This window comes from Ursus maritimus, unplaced genomic scaffold (assembly GCF_017311325.1).
Source record: "Ursus maritimus isolate PB19 unplaced genomic scaffold, ASM1731132v1 scaffold_19, whole genome shotgun sequence".
Taxonomy (NCBI): domain Eukaryota; kingdom Metazoa; phylum Chordata; class Mammalia; order Carnivora; family Ursidae; genus Ursus; species Ursus maritimus.
In genome coordinates this window covers 36,144,888-36,164,387 of record NW_024424341.1, presented here as the reverse complement: position 1 = coordinate 36,164,387, position 19,500 = coordinate 36,144,888, and the positions used below count along the sequence as shown (strand labels likewise).

Sequence of the window (19,500 nt, the reverse complement as noted above, 5' to 3'; positions counted from 1 at the left end):
CCACTCATGCATCCTTCAACAGAAGGGCTGCAGGCTCCCCTCTTCTCCCAAAAGAGCCAACAACACGTAGAATCACAGAAAACTGCTCTTTATTCAAGTCTGAATGTGCAGCAGCCCCTCCCCCCACGGAGGCCCCTCCCCGCAACCCCAACTTTGCCCTGCGCATCTCCCATCCCCCATGCACCTCCCCAGCCCTCCCCAGAAGCGACCCTCCTCCAGCAGGATCCAGCTCGCTCAGGATGTGGGCTTCAGCCTCTGAATTTGCCCACCAGTGGTTTAGAGGGCCAAGCCCCCAGGCCCTGCTGGTCCAGGAGGAGGGACAGCTGCCTGCGAGCATCCTGGTAGGGTCCAGCCTAGGACAGGACAGGAGGAGGGTGGAGACCGCATGCTTGCTGGGGGTGCAGGACAGAGTGGACTGGAGGGGTGGCAAGGCACTGACCTTGGCTGCCTCATAGGTCTTCAAGGTCAGGAGGCGGGACTTCCCGAGAGCTTTGGCAGCCTGGCGGAAGGCCCGGAGAAAGGCTGCCTTGCAGAGGCGGGAGGGGGACCCGAGGCCGGCACTGGAGATGGAGAGAGAAGGCCTGGAGACTGAGCTAACAGGCCCACACCACGCTCTCACGCTATCTCCTTTCTCACCACGCCATCTTGGGGGGTTCATGGGTGTCACAGGGTGGGTGACAGACACGCCAGCCACGGTCACAGGTCACAGAGCTAGGATGAGAACCCAAGCTGGGAACTGGATGCACCCTCCTACCCCACGGGCAGGGAGACCTGGACCCCTCACCACCATGCCGCCCACGGGCCTTTCTTACTCAGCCTTCACACGCCCGGTGGCCACATCTACAACCTCGACGTCGGTGTCCCCCAGGCTCCAGTTGAGGCTCAGGCCATGGCAGGTGTTGGGGGTAGGATCCAAGGGGGCCACGGGGGGCCCTGCAAACAGGTGCAGCGTGGTACGGGCATAGGGGGGTGGCAGGCACGGCCCCAAGACCCTGTCTAGACTGGGCCGGTTGTGAATGGCCCTGCTCACAGTTGGGGGGTCGTGGCAGGGGTCAGCTATGGGGACAGAGGCACAAGACAAGGTCTGAGTCACCACCACCCTCTCCCACACACCACCCAGATGCCACCTTCAGCCCTCACCCCAGCCTCCCCAGGACCCTCACCCAGGACAAGGCTGGTGGCATAGAGGGGGGGCAGGAAGTGGGCAAGCAGGGCACCACCCAGCCCCAGCACGGCCCAGCGAGCCAGCTTGTCACTGGTGGAGAGGCAGCCCACATGGGTGTCCCGGAGCGCGGGGGCCACATAGCACACAGGCTTCAGCTCCCCACAGACATGGGCCTGCAGGCGGGAGGGTGGGCTCTGCGGGAGGCTGCCCTCAGAGGTTGGTGGGAGGCTGCAAAGGAGAGCAGAGGGAGCAAAGGCGTAGGTCGCGAGAGTGAGGGCAGTTCTTTCGGCCCCCCCATGCCGCCCTGCCCAACCCTGCCAAATTGAGGGCCCCGCCAGGGCCCCGCACGTACTAGATGTCATGAGCAGCTCCCTTGGGGGTGTTGCTGACATAGAGGTGCAGGAAGATCCGGGGCTTGAGGGCAAAGGGGGGCCCAGACCCAGGCTGGGGGGCCAGTACCGACCGTTCCTTGCCCTTGGGGCCACCCTGTGTCACCAACAGGAGCTGGCGGAAAAAGAACCTGGGAGAGGCAGGCAGAGGAGCGGGTCAGGCTGCGGGGTCCTGCATGCTGCCCGGGCTGCTGCCAAGCGCCAGCCCGGCCCACCCCTCACCTGAGCAGGGCCCGGCGGGCTACCACCAGCCCGTGGCAGTCATGCAGCTGCCGCCCGGAGAATTCTAGCCAGCTGGCACAGCTGCTGCTGCCTGTGCCCAGCGCCACCAGCTCATAGATCTCCTTGGCGTGGCCCCTGGCGCCTGGGACCTCTGTAAGGTAAGAAGGCAGAGACATGCCAGCACATGCCAGCAAAGGCAAGGGGACCATGGGGTGTATGTGTGTGTGTGGGTGCGTGTGTGGGTGTGTGGGTGTAGGGGGGGGTTCCCGAAGTAGGGGCAGGGCAAGCCCTACCTCTCTCCAAGATGACGGCAGCCACAGTCCCCTTACAGGCCCGGTACGGTGAGGTCTGCTCCACCAGACGGTCAAAGCCAGCACTGACCACGGCTGCACAGCGCTGCTCGTGGGTCAGGATGTTCTCTGCAGGTTGGGGAGAGAGTGGAGGTGGGGATCCCACAGACTGTACCCCTCCCCTCACCACAGGGCTTGGGCCAATGGGGGTCCACCTACCTACACTCAGAGGGGCGACTGGAGGCTTGCTGGGGGCCTTTGGGGGCTCTGGAAGAAAGATAGGGGTGGGTTACTATGGGTACCAGGGCCTGCCCGCCTGTCCTTTATCCTTCTGGAAGCCAAGAAGTTCCATTGGTGGGAATGTGAGGGGGGATCATGTTCCAGCAGCCCCAAATTCCTGGGCTGCCCCTCTAGCAGTCCCTGTGCCCCCAGGGTAGGCAGGCTTCAAAGGAATTAGGGCAGCGGTCAGCTCACAGCCCCCTTCCCCAGCTCCCTGCAGGCGAGGTCTTGATGCCCAGATGGTCTCTGCGACAACCCAGCCCTGCAGGCGCACCCTCTTGGGTCACCTGTGCCCCTTACCTGGGCTCCCCAGCTGACTCCGGACGTACCGGAGGGCAGAGAGCGCCGCCTGCTGTCTGGCCTCTGATTTGCTGGTGGCACTGCCCGCCGGGCAGAGCAGCCCATCCAGCTCGGCGCGCACCGCCCCGAGAAGGGAGAGCAGGGGTCTGCAGAAGGAGGGGCCCTGAAGCAGCGCCCCACACTCCACCCCCGTCAGGGGCCCACCTGAGCCACAGCCCCTCTCAGCCTGCTCCGTCCTGACCCCACCCTTACTTCCACCGAGAAACTATTGGCCGTCAGGCAATTTTGCCATAAAAGAAAATCAGGAAAAATAAGAGGGGTATTCATTAGGAAGGGCGTAAGGACACATGACAAATGAACCACAGAACTAAAATGCACAAAATACAAAATGTTTGACCGCATTCAAAATGCGCACAAAGAACAGGTTTCATTTTGTGGCCTGGACCTGAGGTCTTGTCTTTAAAGCCTCTTGTTCACGTCAGTCTTACATGTTTTTATTTCCTTGTTGATTTGTCTCCTTGCTTGGCAGCACACTTTAGCTTTTTCGCTAAAATTTCTTTCTTCATTAAGAGAGGAATCCGTTTCCAAATACGAGACTGCGTATTTGTAATGGAGTTCTGTTTTGTGTTGTGGAAGCGTCTACACCGTTGTTTGCTCGGGCATATTGTCCCCCGTGCTGGACAGTCCAGAGTTCTCTGGGACATGGGGCTTCAAACTCTGTACGGACCTCTGTGAGGGCTGACAGTTACAGAATATTAAAATGGGGCTTGTGTGTCAGTGGAGCAATGAAACCAAACTGTCACAAACAAAACTGTCCACCAGTTTTTTATCTTTCACAGCAAAACTGCCTTATGGCCAATTAGTTACCAGGTGAAAATGCTCATGGCAAAGATGTCAAGAGCAAAGACGCTTATGGCCGGAGTCCCGAGAACCAACCCCTCCCGGCCGCAGGCAGCAAGGATGAGCAGAGTGACAGGGAGACGGGGCTGCCAACTCCTGCCTGCCCTGGGCACAGCGTGCCAGGCTTGCTGTAGCCCAGAGAATCCTGACAAGCCCCTCCCCAGTAGGTCCATAGGACCCCATGTGACAGAGGACGCACAGCAAGGGCAGGCGTGGCCCGTGGTGCCTACTGCACCCCCCAGCCTGCCCCCAGCCACACCACTCTGTTTCTTTCCTAGTTTGAAAGGTTCATCCACCAAATGCTATCGTATCAGGTGTGACTATGACACAAGGCAGAAGAAAACTGGCATCACTTGGTGAAAGGGCGTAAGCCTATTTCAGTTCATGGTTCTCGCTGGTACTCGCTGCTAACTTGTTTCCCAAAAGGGCTGCCCTTTGAGAAGGGAGCCCGCATCTCAGCAAGCCTTGCTAGCACCAAGGTTTACTCCCTTTAAAAGGGCATCCAGAATGCCAACTAGCAGATGCAGGAGATCAGAGAAGTCCCTGGTGCCAGATTCACCACAGAGGGGGGAGTGAAGACCCCTGGGGGGTCCCCCCTCATCCGAGTGAGGCCCTCCCAGCTAACACCGGCAGTGGTAGGACAGACAGATCACAGGCCTCCTGGGGGACGTGCAGCCAAGGATGCGAGGTTACCGAGTGCAGTCCCCCCACCCCAATCATAACCTGATTGGGAACCCGAGGAAACAAACCCAAGTGGAGGGATTTTCTACAAAACAACCAGCCCTTACTCTCCAAAAACCTCAGTGTCCTGCACACAAAGGTGGGCCGAGGAACTATGCCACGTGACAGGAGATTAGAGCTGCTCGCAGCTACAGAACAGCTCAGGCTGGAGTGGTAGGGAGGGGCAGAGGGAGAGAGAGAAGCAGACTCCCCGCTGAGCAGGGAGCCTGATGTGGACCTCAATCCCAGGACCCCGGGATCATGACCCAAGCCGAAGGCAGATGCCCAACTGACTGAGCCCCCCAGGTGCCCCTCAAACACACCTCTGACATAGAAAACAACCGATCCAGAGCTCATACCCAGACCATCAACCCTAGACCACCGCGTGGTAGGTAAAGGGCAACTAGGGACACCCTCATAACCCCAAAACGTACTCAGTGCCTTGTCTTACACAATTCTAAGCTTAGCCAGCATACCCACCCTGCCTCAACCATTCCCTTCCGAGAAAATCCCAACAAAGTCTCTGCATTCTTCTCTACCCGCTCTTCTGCCTCCTGGCCAACCCTGGTCCCGTCCCCTGTGACCCAGCACGGCGAGCTGTGCCTTCCTAGGGATCTGTCCTTAATTCTTCCATCATGACAATCATCGTGCCTGCTGTCTTACCATCCCCGATTAAAACAAGTTCCAAGTACGTTTTTAATACGGTAGCTTTTTTCGAGCTATTCATTTGGGGTTCTCTTAGACAGTCTTACAAATGCTCCCAACAGCTAGACAGATTCTCTTACCATCTCCTTAGAAACTGGGAACGCTCTGCTTTACGGTTGGGAACGTGAATTTAGGACCTGGGGTATTGCTGTGTGTATCTTGAGTCAGAGGTGCGGGGACACACCGAGGAAGAGGAGAGGACATGCTGACCATCACATCTCCTCGCACTGTTGTCATTATCAAACTGTGCTTGACAACATCTTTCAGTCAGGAGCGGGCCCTCACTTAGGTAGCTCCAATGTTGGCATGGCAACTGTAATTGCATGTAGGTGGCCCTCAAAAACACCCGGGCTGAAAGGCTGGCTAGTTAACCTCTCCAAGCTTCAGATGGGGATAATCCTACCCCTGCTGTGACTTTGCCAGTTAGCTGTCTGGTGGAGCTGGAGCTCCTGGCACCCTGTGGCTCACAGCAGGTTCACCTGGGCTCCAGGGCCCTCCAGGCTCACAGTCCCTTCTACTTCATATGAGGTTAGCCCAGGGAGCGCTGCGGTCCCAGGCCACCGGGCCTCACCTGCTGTCTGGTCCTCTTGGAAGGTCAGGGAGACACCCAGACTGGCTGCATACTGCGCGAGCAAGGCCACGGCCTGGCCCTGTGGTGGGTCCTTGAGCTGCAGGCCCAGCTGCCTGGCTGCCGTCGGGAGGTCCCCGGCAGGCCCTGCGGGGGGGACAGAGACCCTCGGGGACCTCCCCATCTGTCCCCCCAACTCTTCCCGTGCCCAGGCTGCCCCCAGCTCCCCGAATCCGGCCCCCTCCCCGGGCCCACCGTCCCCTGCTGCCGAGGCCTGGGGCTGTCCGCCCCCCCCGTCATTCTCCGCCTTGGGGGTGACCGCAGGCTCCCAAGGATCTTGACCCAGGCTGGCCGTGGGCCGCCAGGGCCTGGGCCTGGGGTTGATTTGCAACGACGCCGCCAAACGGGGCTTCCTGCGGCCACCGTCATCCGCGCCTGAGCCGGTGGCGGCTGCGGAAGCCATGGCCAGATGCGGGGACCAAAGAGGACAGCGGGACCGATCTCACGCTGCCTGCGCCCTTTTACACGTGCCGGTGCGGCTCCGCGTGAGGAGAACGTGGCTTCGCAGCCAAACCAAGGCAAGCTCCGCCCCCGCCTCATTGCTGGCCAATGAGAGCCTGCAGAGCTATGTGGGACACTGTGCCCAGCCAATTGGAACGCCAGTCTCCCGAGTAGCCGCTGCCAGGATGTGGAGCACAGATTGAGCGGTCTCCTGGCCAACATCCCACTTCCGGTGTGGGCTTTCAGGCCAGGGAGTTGGGAGGGGAGGAAGGCAGGTGCTCCCACGACCCTGTTCTCCAGTCTGGAGTGGTCCTGGAAGTGAAGGCCTGGGAAGGGGTCTGGGGGTGCAGGTCTAGAGCCACCCCAGGATGCCCCACACTGTACCCATCACAGCAGAGCACCCCAACCGCTAAGCGTGGGGGGGGGGCGGTAAATGTCTTTAGCTGATTAACGCAGGTGTTCTCAATTGAAGCAGCCCCACAGCTGATTTTAGGATCCACATTGAAAACTGTCCACCGTAGGTCTTCCTGAAGCCTCTAGCCAAAATTAGCCATTTGGCACCCCCCTCCGTTTTGTTTTGTTTTGTTTTGTTGTTTCAGAAGGGATTTTAAGTTGGCTTATAAAAATACCACAAAACAGCAGTTCTTTAAGATGAGGGACTAGGAATGAAGGACAAATAACAAAACCAAGATGAAGTTAGGGATGAAGACAATTTACATATGGCCTGCTATGATACAATACACAACTGTTTTAAGGCGCCGCACCTTTAACTGAGACAGGAGCCAGCTAACAGTAAAATACGACCAGTTATTCCGTTCACAGTCTGTAAGGTTTGTCGCTCTTGCTGCCGCTGCTAGTGATCGCTGCCTTTGGGTCTTGACCATGCTAACCAGGTAGTGTGGATGCTGGGGCCTAAGAGGAGCAGTTGGTGGAACCAGGAATATTTGACTTGGGAAGAGCGGGGCAGGGTAGATTCACCCTCTCACACGTTTCAAGGAATAGCATCAGGAAGAACAATCCTGGTTTTGGTGGGTATAGTTTAGAGAGTGGACACAGGCGTAAGCAGATAGAAGGGACATCACAGCAGTGCTCAGAAATGGAATGATGTCTGCACACAACCACAAAAGAGACAGGAATAGTGTTACCAAGCTCAGAAACAACACCCACGGGAAATTGCATGGACAAATGGGGAAATAGTCATACAATGGACTGTAACCCAACAATAAGAAACTACTGTTACACGCACAACATGGGTGAATCTCCTAGGCATGTTGTGTGAAAGGAGCCAGGCTAAAAACACGATTGTAGTGATATAAATTCCTTGAACTGGCAAAATTAATCTATGGTGATAAAAGTCAGAGTTGTGGTTACTTCTTGAAGGGGATATTGACTGGGAAGCAGCCCTGGGGAATTCTCTAGAGTGGCAGAAATGTTCTCTGTGTTCATCTGGGTGGTGATTATGGGGGGGATACATGTATGTAAAAACTTGATAAGCTGGACACTTAAGACTTGTGCAGTTTACTGCACTATAAGTGTATGTCGGTAACAATAAAATGTAACAGCTTGTTTAGGGGAAGAAAAGAAGCAGGGAAGAAATGGATTGACCTCGCAGTGCAGAAGCTAGATGGAGATCTCCTAAAGATGATATAGAATAGTGGTGTGGTGGGCAAAATAATGGTCCCCCAAAGATGTCCATGTCCTCATTCCCACAGCCTAGGATTATGTTACTTCATATGGCAAGGGGGCATTATGGTTACAGAAGGAACTACGTTTTTTAATCAGCTACGTTTAAGATAGTGAGATTGGGGGCACCTGGCTGACTCCGTACGTGCAGCATGTGACTCGTGATCTCAGGGTTGTGAGTTCGAGCCCTATATTGGGGGGAGAGATTACTTAAAAATAAACTTTTTTTTTTTTTAAAAAGGGAGATTGTTTTGGGGCAATCAATCACCAGGGTCCTTAAATAGGGAAGAGGCAGACAGAGGCAGAATCGGAAAGTTGGCATCATGAGAAAGACTCAACTGGCCTTTGCTGCTGTGAAGGTGAAAGGGGGCCATGAGCCAAGGAATGCAGCTTTCCTAAGACAGAGAAGGCAAGAACGCAGATGCTCCCCTACAGCCTCTAGAAAGGAACACAGCCCTGCTAAAATCTTGGTTTTAGCTCAGTGAGACTCATTTCAGGCTTCTGACCTCTAAACCTGTACAATATTATGTTGTCTTTTTTTTTTTTTTGAAGATTTATTTATTTTAGAGAGAGTGTAGGGAGGTGGGCAGAGGGAGAGGGAGAGAAAGAATCTCAAGCAGACTTCCTGCTGTGTGCGGAGCCTGATATGGGGCTCTATCCCAGGACCCTGAGATCATGACCTGAGCCAAAACCAAGAGTCAGAGGTTCAACTGACTGAGCCACCCAAGCACCCCCCCCCCAGTATTATGTTGTCTGAAGCCGCTAAGTTTGTGGCAATCTGTTACAGCAGTAAGAAAGTAACTAATATAAATGGTCTTCAAACTTTTTTGCGTATATAACCTTAAAACAATTTTGAAAAATATACATCCCCAATTTTTAGTCGTAAGTTTAAATAGTTACAAAAGCAGCAATTTCTAATTTGTTATATGTTATAATCATCTTTCCAGTATGTTTCCACCAAAACCATGGAGATGCCAGCTTCACTTATTCCATTTATGAAAAACACTCTCCAAATGGCATCATTGGCAAAGCCTCCCCTCATAATCAAATGAGTCAGCTAAAACAGAATTACTGCCTATTGTAAACAGTCGGACTTTATTTTTTTCAGTTTAAGTAAAAGTGTTGGCATTCATTTCATCCCCTCTTCCAATTATTCAAGTACTTACCAATTATCCACTCTCCCAGATGTTTGGGGTGCAGCGGTGACCAGCCAGCAAGAGTTCCTGCCCTCATAGAGTGACTTCTGCGTTCTAAGACAGCTGAGAAGGCACACGGCCTAACCGAGAGGTTGAAGTTTTGATGTGATAGAGATTTGCATTTTCTTTTTCTTTCTTTTTTTTTTAAAGCTGCCGTCTTGAAATATACCACACGTACAGAAAAGTGTACAGATCATTTGATGAGTTTTCACACCCCGAACCCATTCATGTAACCAGCACTGAGATGAATGTAGCATTGTCAGCTCCCAAAAGGCCCCCTTCTGCGTTCTTCCATCACTATTTCTTATTGAACCAATTTTTCTCAGTCTAATGGGGACTCTTTCCTGTAGGAATCCTGCTTTTTGGAATTCCCTGCTTGGTTGGCACCCATCTTAGGCAATACTCCACAGTGGGGAAGAAAGTGAATGTGGAAAGGCGAAAGTGTCTGATCTCAAGCACTTCCCTGATAAAAACTACGTAGATGGAAGTTTGGAAATGGATTTGAAAAAAATAATAGTTCTCAAAGTGTGGTGCCTGGACCAGCAGCATCAGTATCACCTGGGAACTCATTAGAAATGCAAATTCTTGAATCACATCCCAGACCTACTGAACTGGAAACTCTGGGAGTGGGGCCCAGCAAACTAGTTAATAAGCCCTTGAGGGGATTCTGTTGCACGCTCAATTTTGAGAGCTATTGGTTTAAGATAATGGTAAGATTTATGATTAAACAGTAGTTCTTAAAGTGTGTCCCCCAGACAAGCACAATCAGCATCACCTGGGAATTTAGGAATACAAATTATTAGGTCCCACCCCACCCAGAAACTGTTTTACATCCCATTCAGATGATGCGATGAAAGCTAGAATTTGAGAAGCAATGCTTAGAGCTATACTTGCTTGACCACTGGGAGAGCCTCATGCACTCTAGGGGTTCCCGTACTCCTAGTTGTAAAGCCTGCTTCAAAGGGTATGAAGACAATTAATTGAATTTCTACTCACTAATCCAGTGCCTGGCTCATACTGGTGCTCAGTGCGTGTTTGCTAAGTGAATTAACTTAATAGTCAACAACAAGCCTGCGAAGTAGGAAGTAAAGCAGGCAATAAGATTCGAACCCCCGTCGGACTGCCCTACAGTAAGCAAACTCGATTAGACGACGCTTCTACTGCCCAAGGTGCCGCCTCCACTCCCATTCCCCCTCCACCCGGGAGGTGGCGCTCTAGGGCGCCTGCGGAGGCCACGCATGGAGGCGGGACTTCCTGCCTTCGAGGGAGCACTTCCGGTCCGGCCCGGAAGACCGTTAAGTGTGCCTGTGCTGCCGTTCCATCCCGGGCGCTGGGATCGGGGTGTAGTTGGCCGGCTCCCTCGTGGCTCGTGGGTCTGCCGAGTGTCCCGCGGAGGTCCGAGTCCCCGACAAGCACAGCGGGGCCCGGGCCAGGTAAGCGCGCGCGCCGCCGGGACGGCGGGGGGGGGTGGGGTGGGATGTCCCCGGGCCGGGAGAGGAGCTCAGGCTTGGCCTATGCTCGGGTCCGCGGGCCCCACGGTGTGTGACTTTGCGACAGGTCGCCCCACAGCTGCACTGTGGGTTGTCAGCTCCTACCTCACGGAGCGGGAAGGACCCCACAAATGCAACGCGTGGCGGCAGCTGGCCGGCATGCAGCGGTTCCCGCGGGGTCTCTGCGGTGGTCGGACGTGAGGGCGGGAAATGAGTCTGTTTTGTTTAGGGGCTTTTCCGAGGTCGGGGGCTCCACCAGCGCCCTCTGCCTGCCCGGCTTTGTTTGAGGTTCATTCACTTCTGCGTTTGTTCTTTCGATTTATACGTACTGATTGTTGTTGTGGAGCAAATACGGAGGTACTGGGAAGAAAGGAAGTCCCTTTCCCATGCGGACTGTTAGAGCAGTTTGGAATCAGATAGTTTCATCTTTGAATATCTAATCACACATTGCAATGCGTGTTCTGGGGGTAAGGGTGCAGGTGTTGCGGACAGAACCTGCAGGAGGCTTGCGGTCTGGAAATCTGAAGGATGAGTAGGATTTCGTAGGTGGGTGGAAAGGATTTTGGCGTTCATTCGAAGCGCAGAGATGGTGTGCAGTGAAAAGTACGGTGAGGAAATGCCAAAGGACGTAGGTGTGATTGGAGCCCAGGCTCAAGAGAGGAGGTAGAGATGAGTTGGGAGCCGAGTGTTTGGAGACAGGACCTCGCTGGTTTATCAGGCATGCAGCCACCGCTGGGAGGCGCGGGTGCCCCCTGACTGCAATTAGGACCGTGGGTCTTGTGGTAGCCAGTGTTTTGCACAAGGATTCACTGAGCTCTCTGTTGATTCAGGCCACTGCCCTCTCCTGTTATGTTTTGGGAAGGAGGGTGAGGGCAGCAGCCCAACTCCAGGAACTCAGGAGTGGATCAGATACTTCCCTGCCCTGGGAGAGCTCCCTTATCTCAGAAATAAGGCTTTACATAGAGACCACAATTAGAGTGAGGCTGATGTGCCATGCGATAAACATGTTCGTTCCTTTGAGAGGTATTTACTGGCTTTTACTGTGTGGCGGGTGTTGTGTGCAGTGCCGAGAGTACGTGGATGCGTGGGGTTACAGAATAAATGGATACAATGCAGTGGCAGTTCCAAGGGAAAAGATTTTTGTTTACCAAGACTGCTGCTGGTGTTTGCCTGTGGATGCCTGGGAGTGGAGTGGTTCAGAACTTGGACTTTGAATTGGCTGGGGGATCAAGCTGTTGGCCTTGGGGGGTTCGCTGTTCCCCGAGCTTCAGTTTCCTGAACTCCAAAATAGGGGCAACAGACGGATAAAAGAGGTAGTCCGTGTCTGGCAGTTCAGTAAGTGAACACTGCTGTTATTTTTGTGGTTAGTAAAAGAAGAGGGATGGTGTGGCTGCTTATTTTTCTAGAGCAGTTTGAATTTGGCAAAACCCTTTGACATAAATTGAAATTTTTAAAAATTGTTTTTCCTTTGACATCAATTTATTGTTATTCAGCACAGGGTCAGTTATATTTTCCACAAGGTACTGTACTTGCAAGTGGGAAGACAGATGAATCAGGCTCCGTCCTGGCTTTGGGGGAACTTGAGCTGGTCTTGGGAGTGTAGCCTGGGGTGTAGGGTGCGTGGTCTACCAACGAGTGATTGTAATACAGGAGAGCCACGGAAGAAGCTGCCCCCTCACCACCTGTCTGACTTCATCCCCTCCCATTGTCCTCCTTGTTCATTCTGTGGCCTCGCTGCTCTTTCTCACACACTTTCCTGCTCCAGGACTTTTGTACTTACTTTCATTCTGCCAGGACCCCTCGTCCCAGTTGTCTGCATGGTTCTGTTCCTCGTTAGGTTCAGGCTGTGCCAAATGCCCCCTTCTGAGCGAGGCTTTCCCCGTCTCCTGCTGCCCATCACATTGCCATCCCCTGCCTCGTGGTTGGTTGGTTGGTTTTAATATTAGTACTTAGTAATATCTGGCAGTAGGCTGCATATTTATTTGTTCTTTATTATCTATCTTCTCAAATGAAATATAAAATATAATCCTGTTAGGGCAGTTTTTACTCTCCCAGGAACCCTGGAAGGCATTCTCAGATTCAAGTTTCTGAGAAGGTGTGATGTGTGGTTCTTGTTTTCCAGGATGGACTTCCCCAGCTCCCTCCGACCCACGCTGTTCAGGACAGGCCCCCTTGGTCTGAGTAATGTCCCTGACATGTCCTTCATGTGTAGCTGGAGAGACACCCTGACCCTGCCAGAGTCCCTGCCCAAGAACTCTGAGGTGAGGAGGACGGGGAGAGCTCTGGCAGCGGCCCCTTTGCTGGCCCCCTTTGCAGCACTCACACCAGGTGTCAGGGACTCAGGTGGGGTGGCATTGGCACTAATCTGCCAAGACACAGGCTGAGCCAGAATCCCCACTTGGGGTTGCAGGGGACGGCCGCTCTCCACAGAGGGTTTCCCTCCGTCTTCCTTTCCTGCCTTTGCTCAGCAGATGCTCAGTGCTGAGCCCCTGCAGTGTGCGGGGTGGGGGGGCCTTGTTAGGCCCTGGCAATCCAGCATGAATAAATCAGAGACATTCCCTGCCCTGTGGGACTTAGGGTTAGGGCCAGTGGGACAAGTGACCAAAGGAGAGCTCTGCCTGAAACCCAGAGGGTGGTCATACAGCACAGTGGGGAGGACACGGGGCGGGGGGGGAAGGGGGGAGAGACCTCTGGTGACAGGAAGGACAAGCGGAGAGAGACCTCTGGTGACAGGAAGGACAAGCGGCTTTCCCTGGCAGCCTAAGCCATCTGGCTCCCATTTGGAAACAGGCTGCTTAAGAATAATGCCAGGCAGATTGGGGGGGGGGGCGACAAGAGAGGGCTTCAGGTCCATTCGGTCTCCTCTGGGAGCCCAGCTTGCTGGCGCTTGTACCCCTGAGTGTTGGAGCTAAATTGTCTCAGGCCAGCCCAGCACTGGGGACTGGAGTGGCCTGTGGGCTCCCTGAGTCAGTAACCGTGAGGTCTCCTGAGTGGAAGTGAGAATCAGGCGGCACTCGGGTCAGCCAGTAATGGCACAGGGCTGGGGGGAGCTGCAGCTCAGAGGCGCGGACTGGCCGCAGGCTCCCAGCCCCTCTCTTAACCAGCTGTTTCCCTGCGAGCCTCCCTGTGCCTCCATTTCTTCACCAGTAAAGCTGCAATGACGTCGTACCAATGAGTACATCAAAATAAATAGGCACTTGGCTGGCTCGGTGGGTAGAACGTGCCACTCTTGATCTCAGAGTCTCAGTGAGTTCAAGCCCCACCCTGGGCGTCACACCTACTTAAAACAAAAATTGAAAGACAAATAAAAAATTTTAAAAAAGGTGCGTGCCAGTGCTGCACCTGGCCTGGGACCGTGCTCACTGTGTTCCTGTCGGGCTCGTGTTTCCTCAGAATGGGGCGCCACACTTGTCCACGGGCCTGCTCTGGGAGCCAGAGACCCCCGGACCCCTACCTCTGCTGCCTCCTGGTCCTGGTAAGGGTCTTGGTCCCTGGGGCTCCCTTCTAAGCTGTTCCCCGTGTTACTTCTGTCCCCCACCTCCCACCCAAAGGCCTTCCCTCTCCCCGCTGGTGGCCTCCAGTCATCTGGGGTACCCGGCCCCATTTCTGGGCCCTCTCCAGTTCCTGAACAAACCCCTTCTCCAGCCTCACTCTTCCTTCAGATCCCTGGGACCCTGGGGTGACTGCCCAGGACCTGCTTTTCCGGGGAGGTTTCCCATTCCGAAGGAAGCCGCAGGCCGTGCTGGACGTTACCGAACAGGTAAGTAACCCCACAGTGGGCAGTGCTGTGTGGCGGGGGCTGTGCACAGTGACCCGGCCTCCTTTCCCGCAGCTCAGCCGCTTCCTGTGGGATCATGGGGACATAGCCTTTGCACCCCTGGGGAAGCTGATGCTGGAGAATTTCAAACTGGAGGGAGCACGGGTGAGTAACCCCTGTCTAGCCAGGAGAGGGGGCTCCCCATTTCTTGGGGTAACCTCGCATGTGCGAGCTTGACAAGGCCTTTCTACACAGAGCCGTTCTAAGAAGAAGACAGTGGTCAGTGTGAAGAGGCTACTCCAGGACCTCGGTGGACACCAGCCCTGGGGGCAAGTGGCTAGTGAGAAAGGACGGGCTGGGAAGGCCTAGCTGGGGTGATGTGGGAGCAGCCAGGGCACTGATCCAGGCTCCCCTCAGCTTCCTCTGTGCCGTGCAGTCAGGGGCCGCAGTTCCTCATACCAAACTGCCAACTCTAAGTGGAAGCGGGAGTTAGATTTATGAGCTGCAGGCATGGCTGCATCTAGGTGTTCAAATAACGTTACTAGGGCTCTGTCTCTTTATTTTCTCCTTCACTCGGCTTTGCTTGGCTTAATTCCTGGACAAACTGTTGCTAAGTGGCAGTGAGATGGTTTATGATTTCAAGGAAGAAGCTAGTGTTTTTCCTGAGGCACCAGCAAAAGCCCTGGGAAGGGTGTGGTTGGCATGGCCTGGGTGTCTGTCTCCTCCACGAGCCGCTCACTGTGGCCAGAGGCGACAGAGGACCACCCTTACAGCAGGGGACTAGGGTGGAATCATTTCCCAAAGGAAGAAATTCTAGGTTGATTTAAAAAATGCATCTACTGGCCTGGCCTCTCTTGCAATGGGACCTAGTCCTCCTCTCGGTCACTGTCACCACCTGATCCTACTGCCGTTCCCTCGTCCTCAGCTGCCCCTGGGCTTTCCTCAGCTTCCGACAGCGCCGGTTCTCCATCCTCGGGGGCCCTGTCCTGGGCAAGTCCGTGGCCAGCCTCCTGGGGGAGCTGCTGTATGAGGAGCTGGCTACGCGGTGGGAGCAGCTGCTCCTGGATGATGCATTCACCGGGGGCGCTTTGGCCTGGGTGCCCGGGAGGACGGCCCAGGTTGGACAGTTGGTCTACCCTGCGGGAGGTGCTCTAGACAAGCTCTGTATCCTTTCTCAGAGGCAGGAGGGGGCGGAGGAGGCTCCCTTTGGTGGAGGAGGTGCTCTCAGCATGGTCCAGGACAATGGCGGGGTATTGGGGGACTTGCAGTGACCAGAGCTCATACGCTTATCCTTAGCCAGAGACTCAGGTTTCCAAGAGGTCAGTCTCACCCCAGGCGGTGACCCTCAGGCTCTCGGGGACCCTGGCCACATCCAGCTCCAAGGACCTGTCCGGCAGGTGGTGACCCGCACTGTGCAAGGGGAATGTGAGTCCCTTGGACACCTCCCTCACTCCCACCTCCCTTCCTCCCTGACTGACTGACCTGCTACCTAACTCTGACCCTGTCCATCCCTCAGCTCTGCTGGCTGTCCGCTCTGACTACCACTGTGCCCTGTGGAAGGTCAGTAAGCAGGGGCGACCCGCCCCCCTCCAGGTGCTGCAGGTCGGGAAGGGGGCCACAGGGATCAGCCTCAGGTGAGGGGCTCAGTCGGGCTGGTGTGTGCAGAGCTGGGCATGGGAAAAGGGTGGGGGGGTCAACTGACCCTCCTTGTGCCCTGCAGCCCTCACCTGCCTGGGGAGCTGGCTGTCTGCAGCCGTTCCGGAGCCGTCTGTCTGTGGACCCCCCAGGATGGGTAATGCCCCTTTCCTGTGAAAATCCTCCACCGCTAGAAACAGCCCCCCAGAACCACAGCCCATGCTCCCTGCGCAACGTGTCCTGGGCACCCCCCAGGCCATCTCCCCACCCATGCTGGCCTATCTCCCCAAGGCTGCAGCAAGTCTACAAGGACCCTGAGACCCTTGTGTTCTGCGACCCCTCTCCCTGGCGTTGGGCAGATTTCACCGCTCACCCCCGGGTGCTGACTGTGGGGGACCGCACTGGAGTGAAAATGATTGACGCCCAGGTGAGCGGACAGGACTGGCACAGGCATAGCCGTGGGTCAGGGCAGACGCCTGGGGGAGGGCTGGGAATCTTCGCCAGAGGACATGAAGAGCGGCAGGACCATGAGCCTTGCCTGCCTGGTGGGGGGACTGGCAACCCCCGGCTGTGGGAGGGCTGACCTGGGTTTCTCCCCCAGGGCCCACCTGGCTGTGGTCTGCTGCTTTTTCGTGGGGGCGCAGAAGCTTCATGCCAGAAGGGAGAACGTGTCCTGCTGACCCAGTACCTGGGGGAGTGCAGCCCCGAGTCTCTGCATCCCACACTCCATCTCATCTGTACCCAGGTGAGCAGCACCCTTCCCTCCTCTGCCCTGTGCACTGTGTCAGGTGGGACAACTCGGGCAAAACAGGAATCAAGAGACTGATGAGTCTGTGGTTAGAGTGTGCTGACAGGTGGCAAAGGCCTCACGGGGAGGGGCCGCTGAGCGGAGCTCTAAGGAGGCCCCTCGGTGAAGGAGGAAAGACATGGGGTGTCAGGGGAACAGTCTGTGCAATGTGGGACAGTCCCTGTGTGTTGAGGTAAAGGGGAAGCGGTCTGAGGGTCTGCCACCCCCCTCCCCACCTCCAGGACCCTGGGGTGTTAGCAGGTGTGTCTCGAGCACAGGTTCCGGGATTGGATGGGTTTGGGGAAGGCCTGGGGAAGGCCAGGTGGGTTCTGTGTCACACGACTGCTCTGCGTCTCTCCTGAGAGTCACTGCCGTGTGGTATTCCAAGAGATACACCTGGGAAATGCCCCCGTGTGGTGCTACACAGTGGGGACGGGAGGGGCGTCAGGGCAGTCATGGTGCTGGGACAGCTCTGGGGCTTGAACCTTTCTTGAGAGCCACACAGAGCAGCTTGTCCCATCAGACACTTTTCTCATGCCTCAGTCACAGTCCCCTTCTCCACGGTCTCTCCACACACACACACACATGCCCATGCACCCGCCGCCCTTGTGGCCTCCCTTGGTTGCTGCCCCTGCTAGGTCACTGCCCCCCTCGGTCCCAGTCCCCTTTGGTCATAGCCTCCCCCCTACAACCCCCATTCACCCCCATTGTAGTGTTCTTCAGTCTGGCCTTGTCTCTCCACACACATCTCCCCCATCACATCCCTCCCCCTGCCCTGACTCATCCCCCCCAGTCAGAGTCTCCCTCAGTCACAGCCGTGTGTCTTCTTGTCGTCTTGTTTCCTTTCGGCCCCCAGTTCTCGCTCTACCTGGTGGATGAGCGCCTCCCCTTGGTGCCCATGCTGAAGTGGAACCACGACCTCCCTTCTGCTCCCCTGTGGGCCCAGCTGCTGCCCCCGCCCCGCCCTGGCTGCCCGCAGCCACTGCTCCTGGGGGGCCAGGGCGGGCACCTGCAGCTGCTGCACCTCACAGGTAAGACTCTGGGCCAGGGCGGGAGGCAGGCAGGAAGATGGGCGGGGCCTCAGCTGTCTGTCCTTCCTCCAGGAGAGGGGGCCTCTGCACCCCGGCTGGCAGGGCCCCCCCAGTCTCTCCCATCCAGCAGTGACTCCCTATCCGCGTTCCCCCTGCTGGAGCCCAAGAGTCAGTGGCGGCTGCAAGAGCGTCTGAAAGCGCCAACCATAGGTGTGCTGGGGCAGGGGAATGAGTCAGGGGGTTGGGGGGCTGCACCCCGCTGGGCCTTGGCGTCACTGTCACTCCTGTGTCCAGGTCTGGCTGCCACCATCCCATCCTCAGCTTCCGAGCCAGTCCTGTCGCTCTTCCAGCTCTCGGTGGCTGGGGATGTCTTCTACCAGCGCCTCCACCTCCAGGCAGACCCCGGGCCTAACTCCTGTGCCTCCACAGCTTCCTGGACTCCCCAGGCCACTGCCTGCTGCAGCCGGTGGCTGAAGGCCCTGCTGAAGGTGCCCCCGGCTCCCCCTGTGTGGGCAGCACCCACCTTTTCCCACCGCCGTCTGCTAGGCCGCATGGAACAGAGGGAGGTGGAGCCAAAAGGGCCGGAGGCTCTCCGAGCAGCCATGGCTGAAGGGCGGCTGCTGCGGCAGAGGGACCTGGGCTCGCTCCCCTCTGCGGAGCCGCCCCCCACCCCCGAGCCAGGCCCTGAGGATGAGCTCAGCACACGTTTGGAGGCAGCCTGGGAAGGCCAGTTGGCCACCTGGTGGGAGAGGCAGCAGGGCAGGAGCTCGGGGCCTGGGAGACAGCCGAAGCGGCGCAAGCGCCGGACTCAGCTGTCCAGCACTTTCTCCTCGCTCAGTGGCCGCCTGGACCTCTCAGACGCCACCAGCCCCCCTCACAGCCCAGATCGGGCATCCCCTGAGGCCAGGCCTCGACCACCAGTGACCCCGCCCTCCCAGGAGTCGACTCAGGAGCTGTGGGCTCGGGATGTCCCCTCGGAGCGGCAGCAGACTCTCCGGGACTACATGGCCAGGCTACCGCTCCAAGGGGACACCCCCCAAGGTGTCTCCTTGCCCCTCTCCCAGACCTCCAGCATCCGGGCCACGCCCTCCAGGCCCCAGACCCTTCCAGATGGCACAGCCGAGCTGCCGCCACGAAGGAAAACCCTGAGAGGCGCCACCGTGTCCTCCTCCCAGACCTCCAGCATCCGGGCCACCCCCTCCAGGCAGCAGGCGCCTGTCCTCTCTGGCTCTCAGCCCCACCGGAAGAAGCCCCGCATGGGCTTCTGAGGGCCCGGGAAGTTCGACCCCACCTCCGGAGAGCCCTTCATCCTGGACCTGCTGTGCCTTCTGTGGTTGGAAGCTGGGAGGTGAAAAGAGAACAGCGTCCAGGGTGCAGGCCTTTCTGCTTCCGGAGCAATGGGACAACAGAAGTCGTTTCTCTTTATGCTGTTGCTAGAAGACCATTCCAAAAGGCATGTTGAGAAGGCCCTAGTGGTCCTGTCCTGAAGGTCAGTGTCACTGGGATTCCCTCCAGGAGACGGTGTGTGCTTAAGAGCAGGGGCTCGGGTCAGGCCATGGGTTCCACTGCACAGGAGCCGGGCCTGCCGCGTCCCGCACCCCGATGCCGGGGTAATGTAACGGCGCCAGTTACTCGCCGCGCTCGCTGGGAGTCCGCAGCTGCGGGTGCTGCTTAGTTTGTGTTTGTTAAGCAGTTTCTGCCGTCACCTAATGTTTTGTAGAGGGACACACTTTGGACCCACGTTTAGGGATTGAATAAACTTGGCAGCTGAACGTGGTTTGGAGTGATGGGGTTTCCCAGGCCGGCAGCGCCCCCTCCCGCAGCTCGTGATGTGTAATGCCTAAACTCGCCTCTGAAGCGTGTGGCTCTGGAAGATTCTGCT

The 19,500-nt window shown here is 56.5% G+C and overlaps 2 protein-coding genes across 3 annotated transcripts; one reads left to right on the top strand and one right to left on the bottom strand.

The window, feature by feature from the left end:
- Window positions 1-248: 248 nt before the first annotated feature.
- ADAD2 (adenosine deaminase domain containing 2) lies at window positions 249-6,001 on the bottom strand. The gene is given in 11 exon segments (XM_040634366.1): window positions 249-353; window positions 440-560; window positions 813-1,056; window positions 1,164-1,393; window positions 1,518-1,685; window positions 1,777-1,927; window positions 2,070-2,195; window positions 2,286-2,333; window positions 2,646-2,769; window positions 2,772-2,791; window positions 5,542-6,001. Coding segments are annotated over 11 exon segments (1,797 nt in total).
- Window positions 6,002-10,194: 4,193 nt separating this feature from the next.
- Window positions 10,195-19,387, top strand: TAF1C (TATA-box binding protein associated factor, RNA polymerase I subunit C). Of its 2 annotated transcripts, none has more exons than XM_040633662.1 (15): window positions 10,195-10,351; window positions 12,531-12,669; window positions 13,802-13,883; window positions 14,071-14,168; window positions 14,241-14,330; window positions 14,421-14,494; window positions 15,091-15,329; window positions 15,474-15,590; window positions 15,682-15,799; window positions 15,886-15,957; window positions 16,092-16,227; window positions 16,402-16,545; window positions 17,444-17,618; window positions 17,691-17,828; window positions 18,048-19,387. In XM_040633662.1, exons 2-15 carry the CDS (start codon window positions 12,532-12,534, stop codon window positions 18,884-18,886), a joined length of 2,460 nt encoding a protein of 819 aa, XP_040489596.1. In that variant the 5' UTR covers window positions 10,195-10,351; window position 12,531; the 3' UTR covers window positions 18,887-19,387. The 2 variants fall into 2 exon arrangements, with proteins under 2 accessions (XP_040489596.1, XP_040489594.1); XM_040633660.1 differs by having other exon boundaries at window positions 17,913-19,387.
- The last annotated feature ends 113 nt before the right edge of the window (window positions 19,388-19,500 follow it).

What these genes read in the sequence shown, in the direction of transcription:
- TAF1C (XM_040633660.1), top strand. Translation starts at nt 12,532, where the DNA reads ATGGACTTCCCCAGCTCCCTCCGACCCACGCTGTTCAGGACAGGCCCC. An exon ending in TCAAACTGGAGGGAGCACGG is followed by an intron (nt 14,331 to 14,420) that starts GTGAGTAACCCC and finishes CTTTCTACACAG; the next exon opens with AGCCGTTCTAAGAAGAAGAC. An exon ending in GGTGGACACCAGCCCTGGGG is followed by an intron (nt 14,495 to 15,090) that starts GCAAGTGGCTAG and finishes CCTCGTCCTCAG; the next exon opens with CTGCCCCTGGGCTTTCCTCA.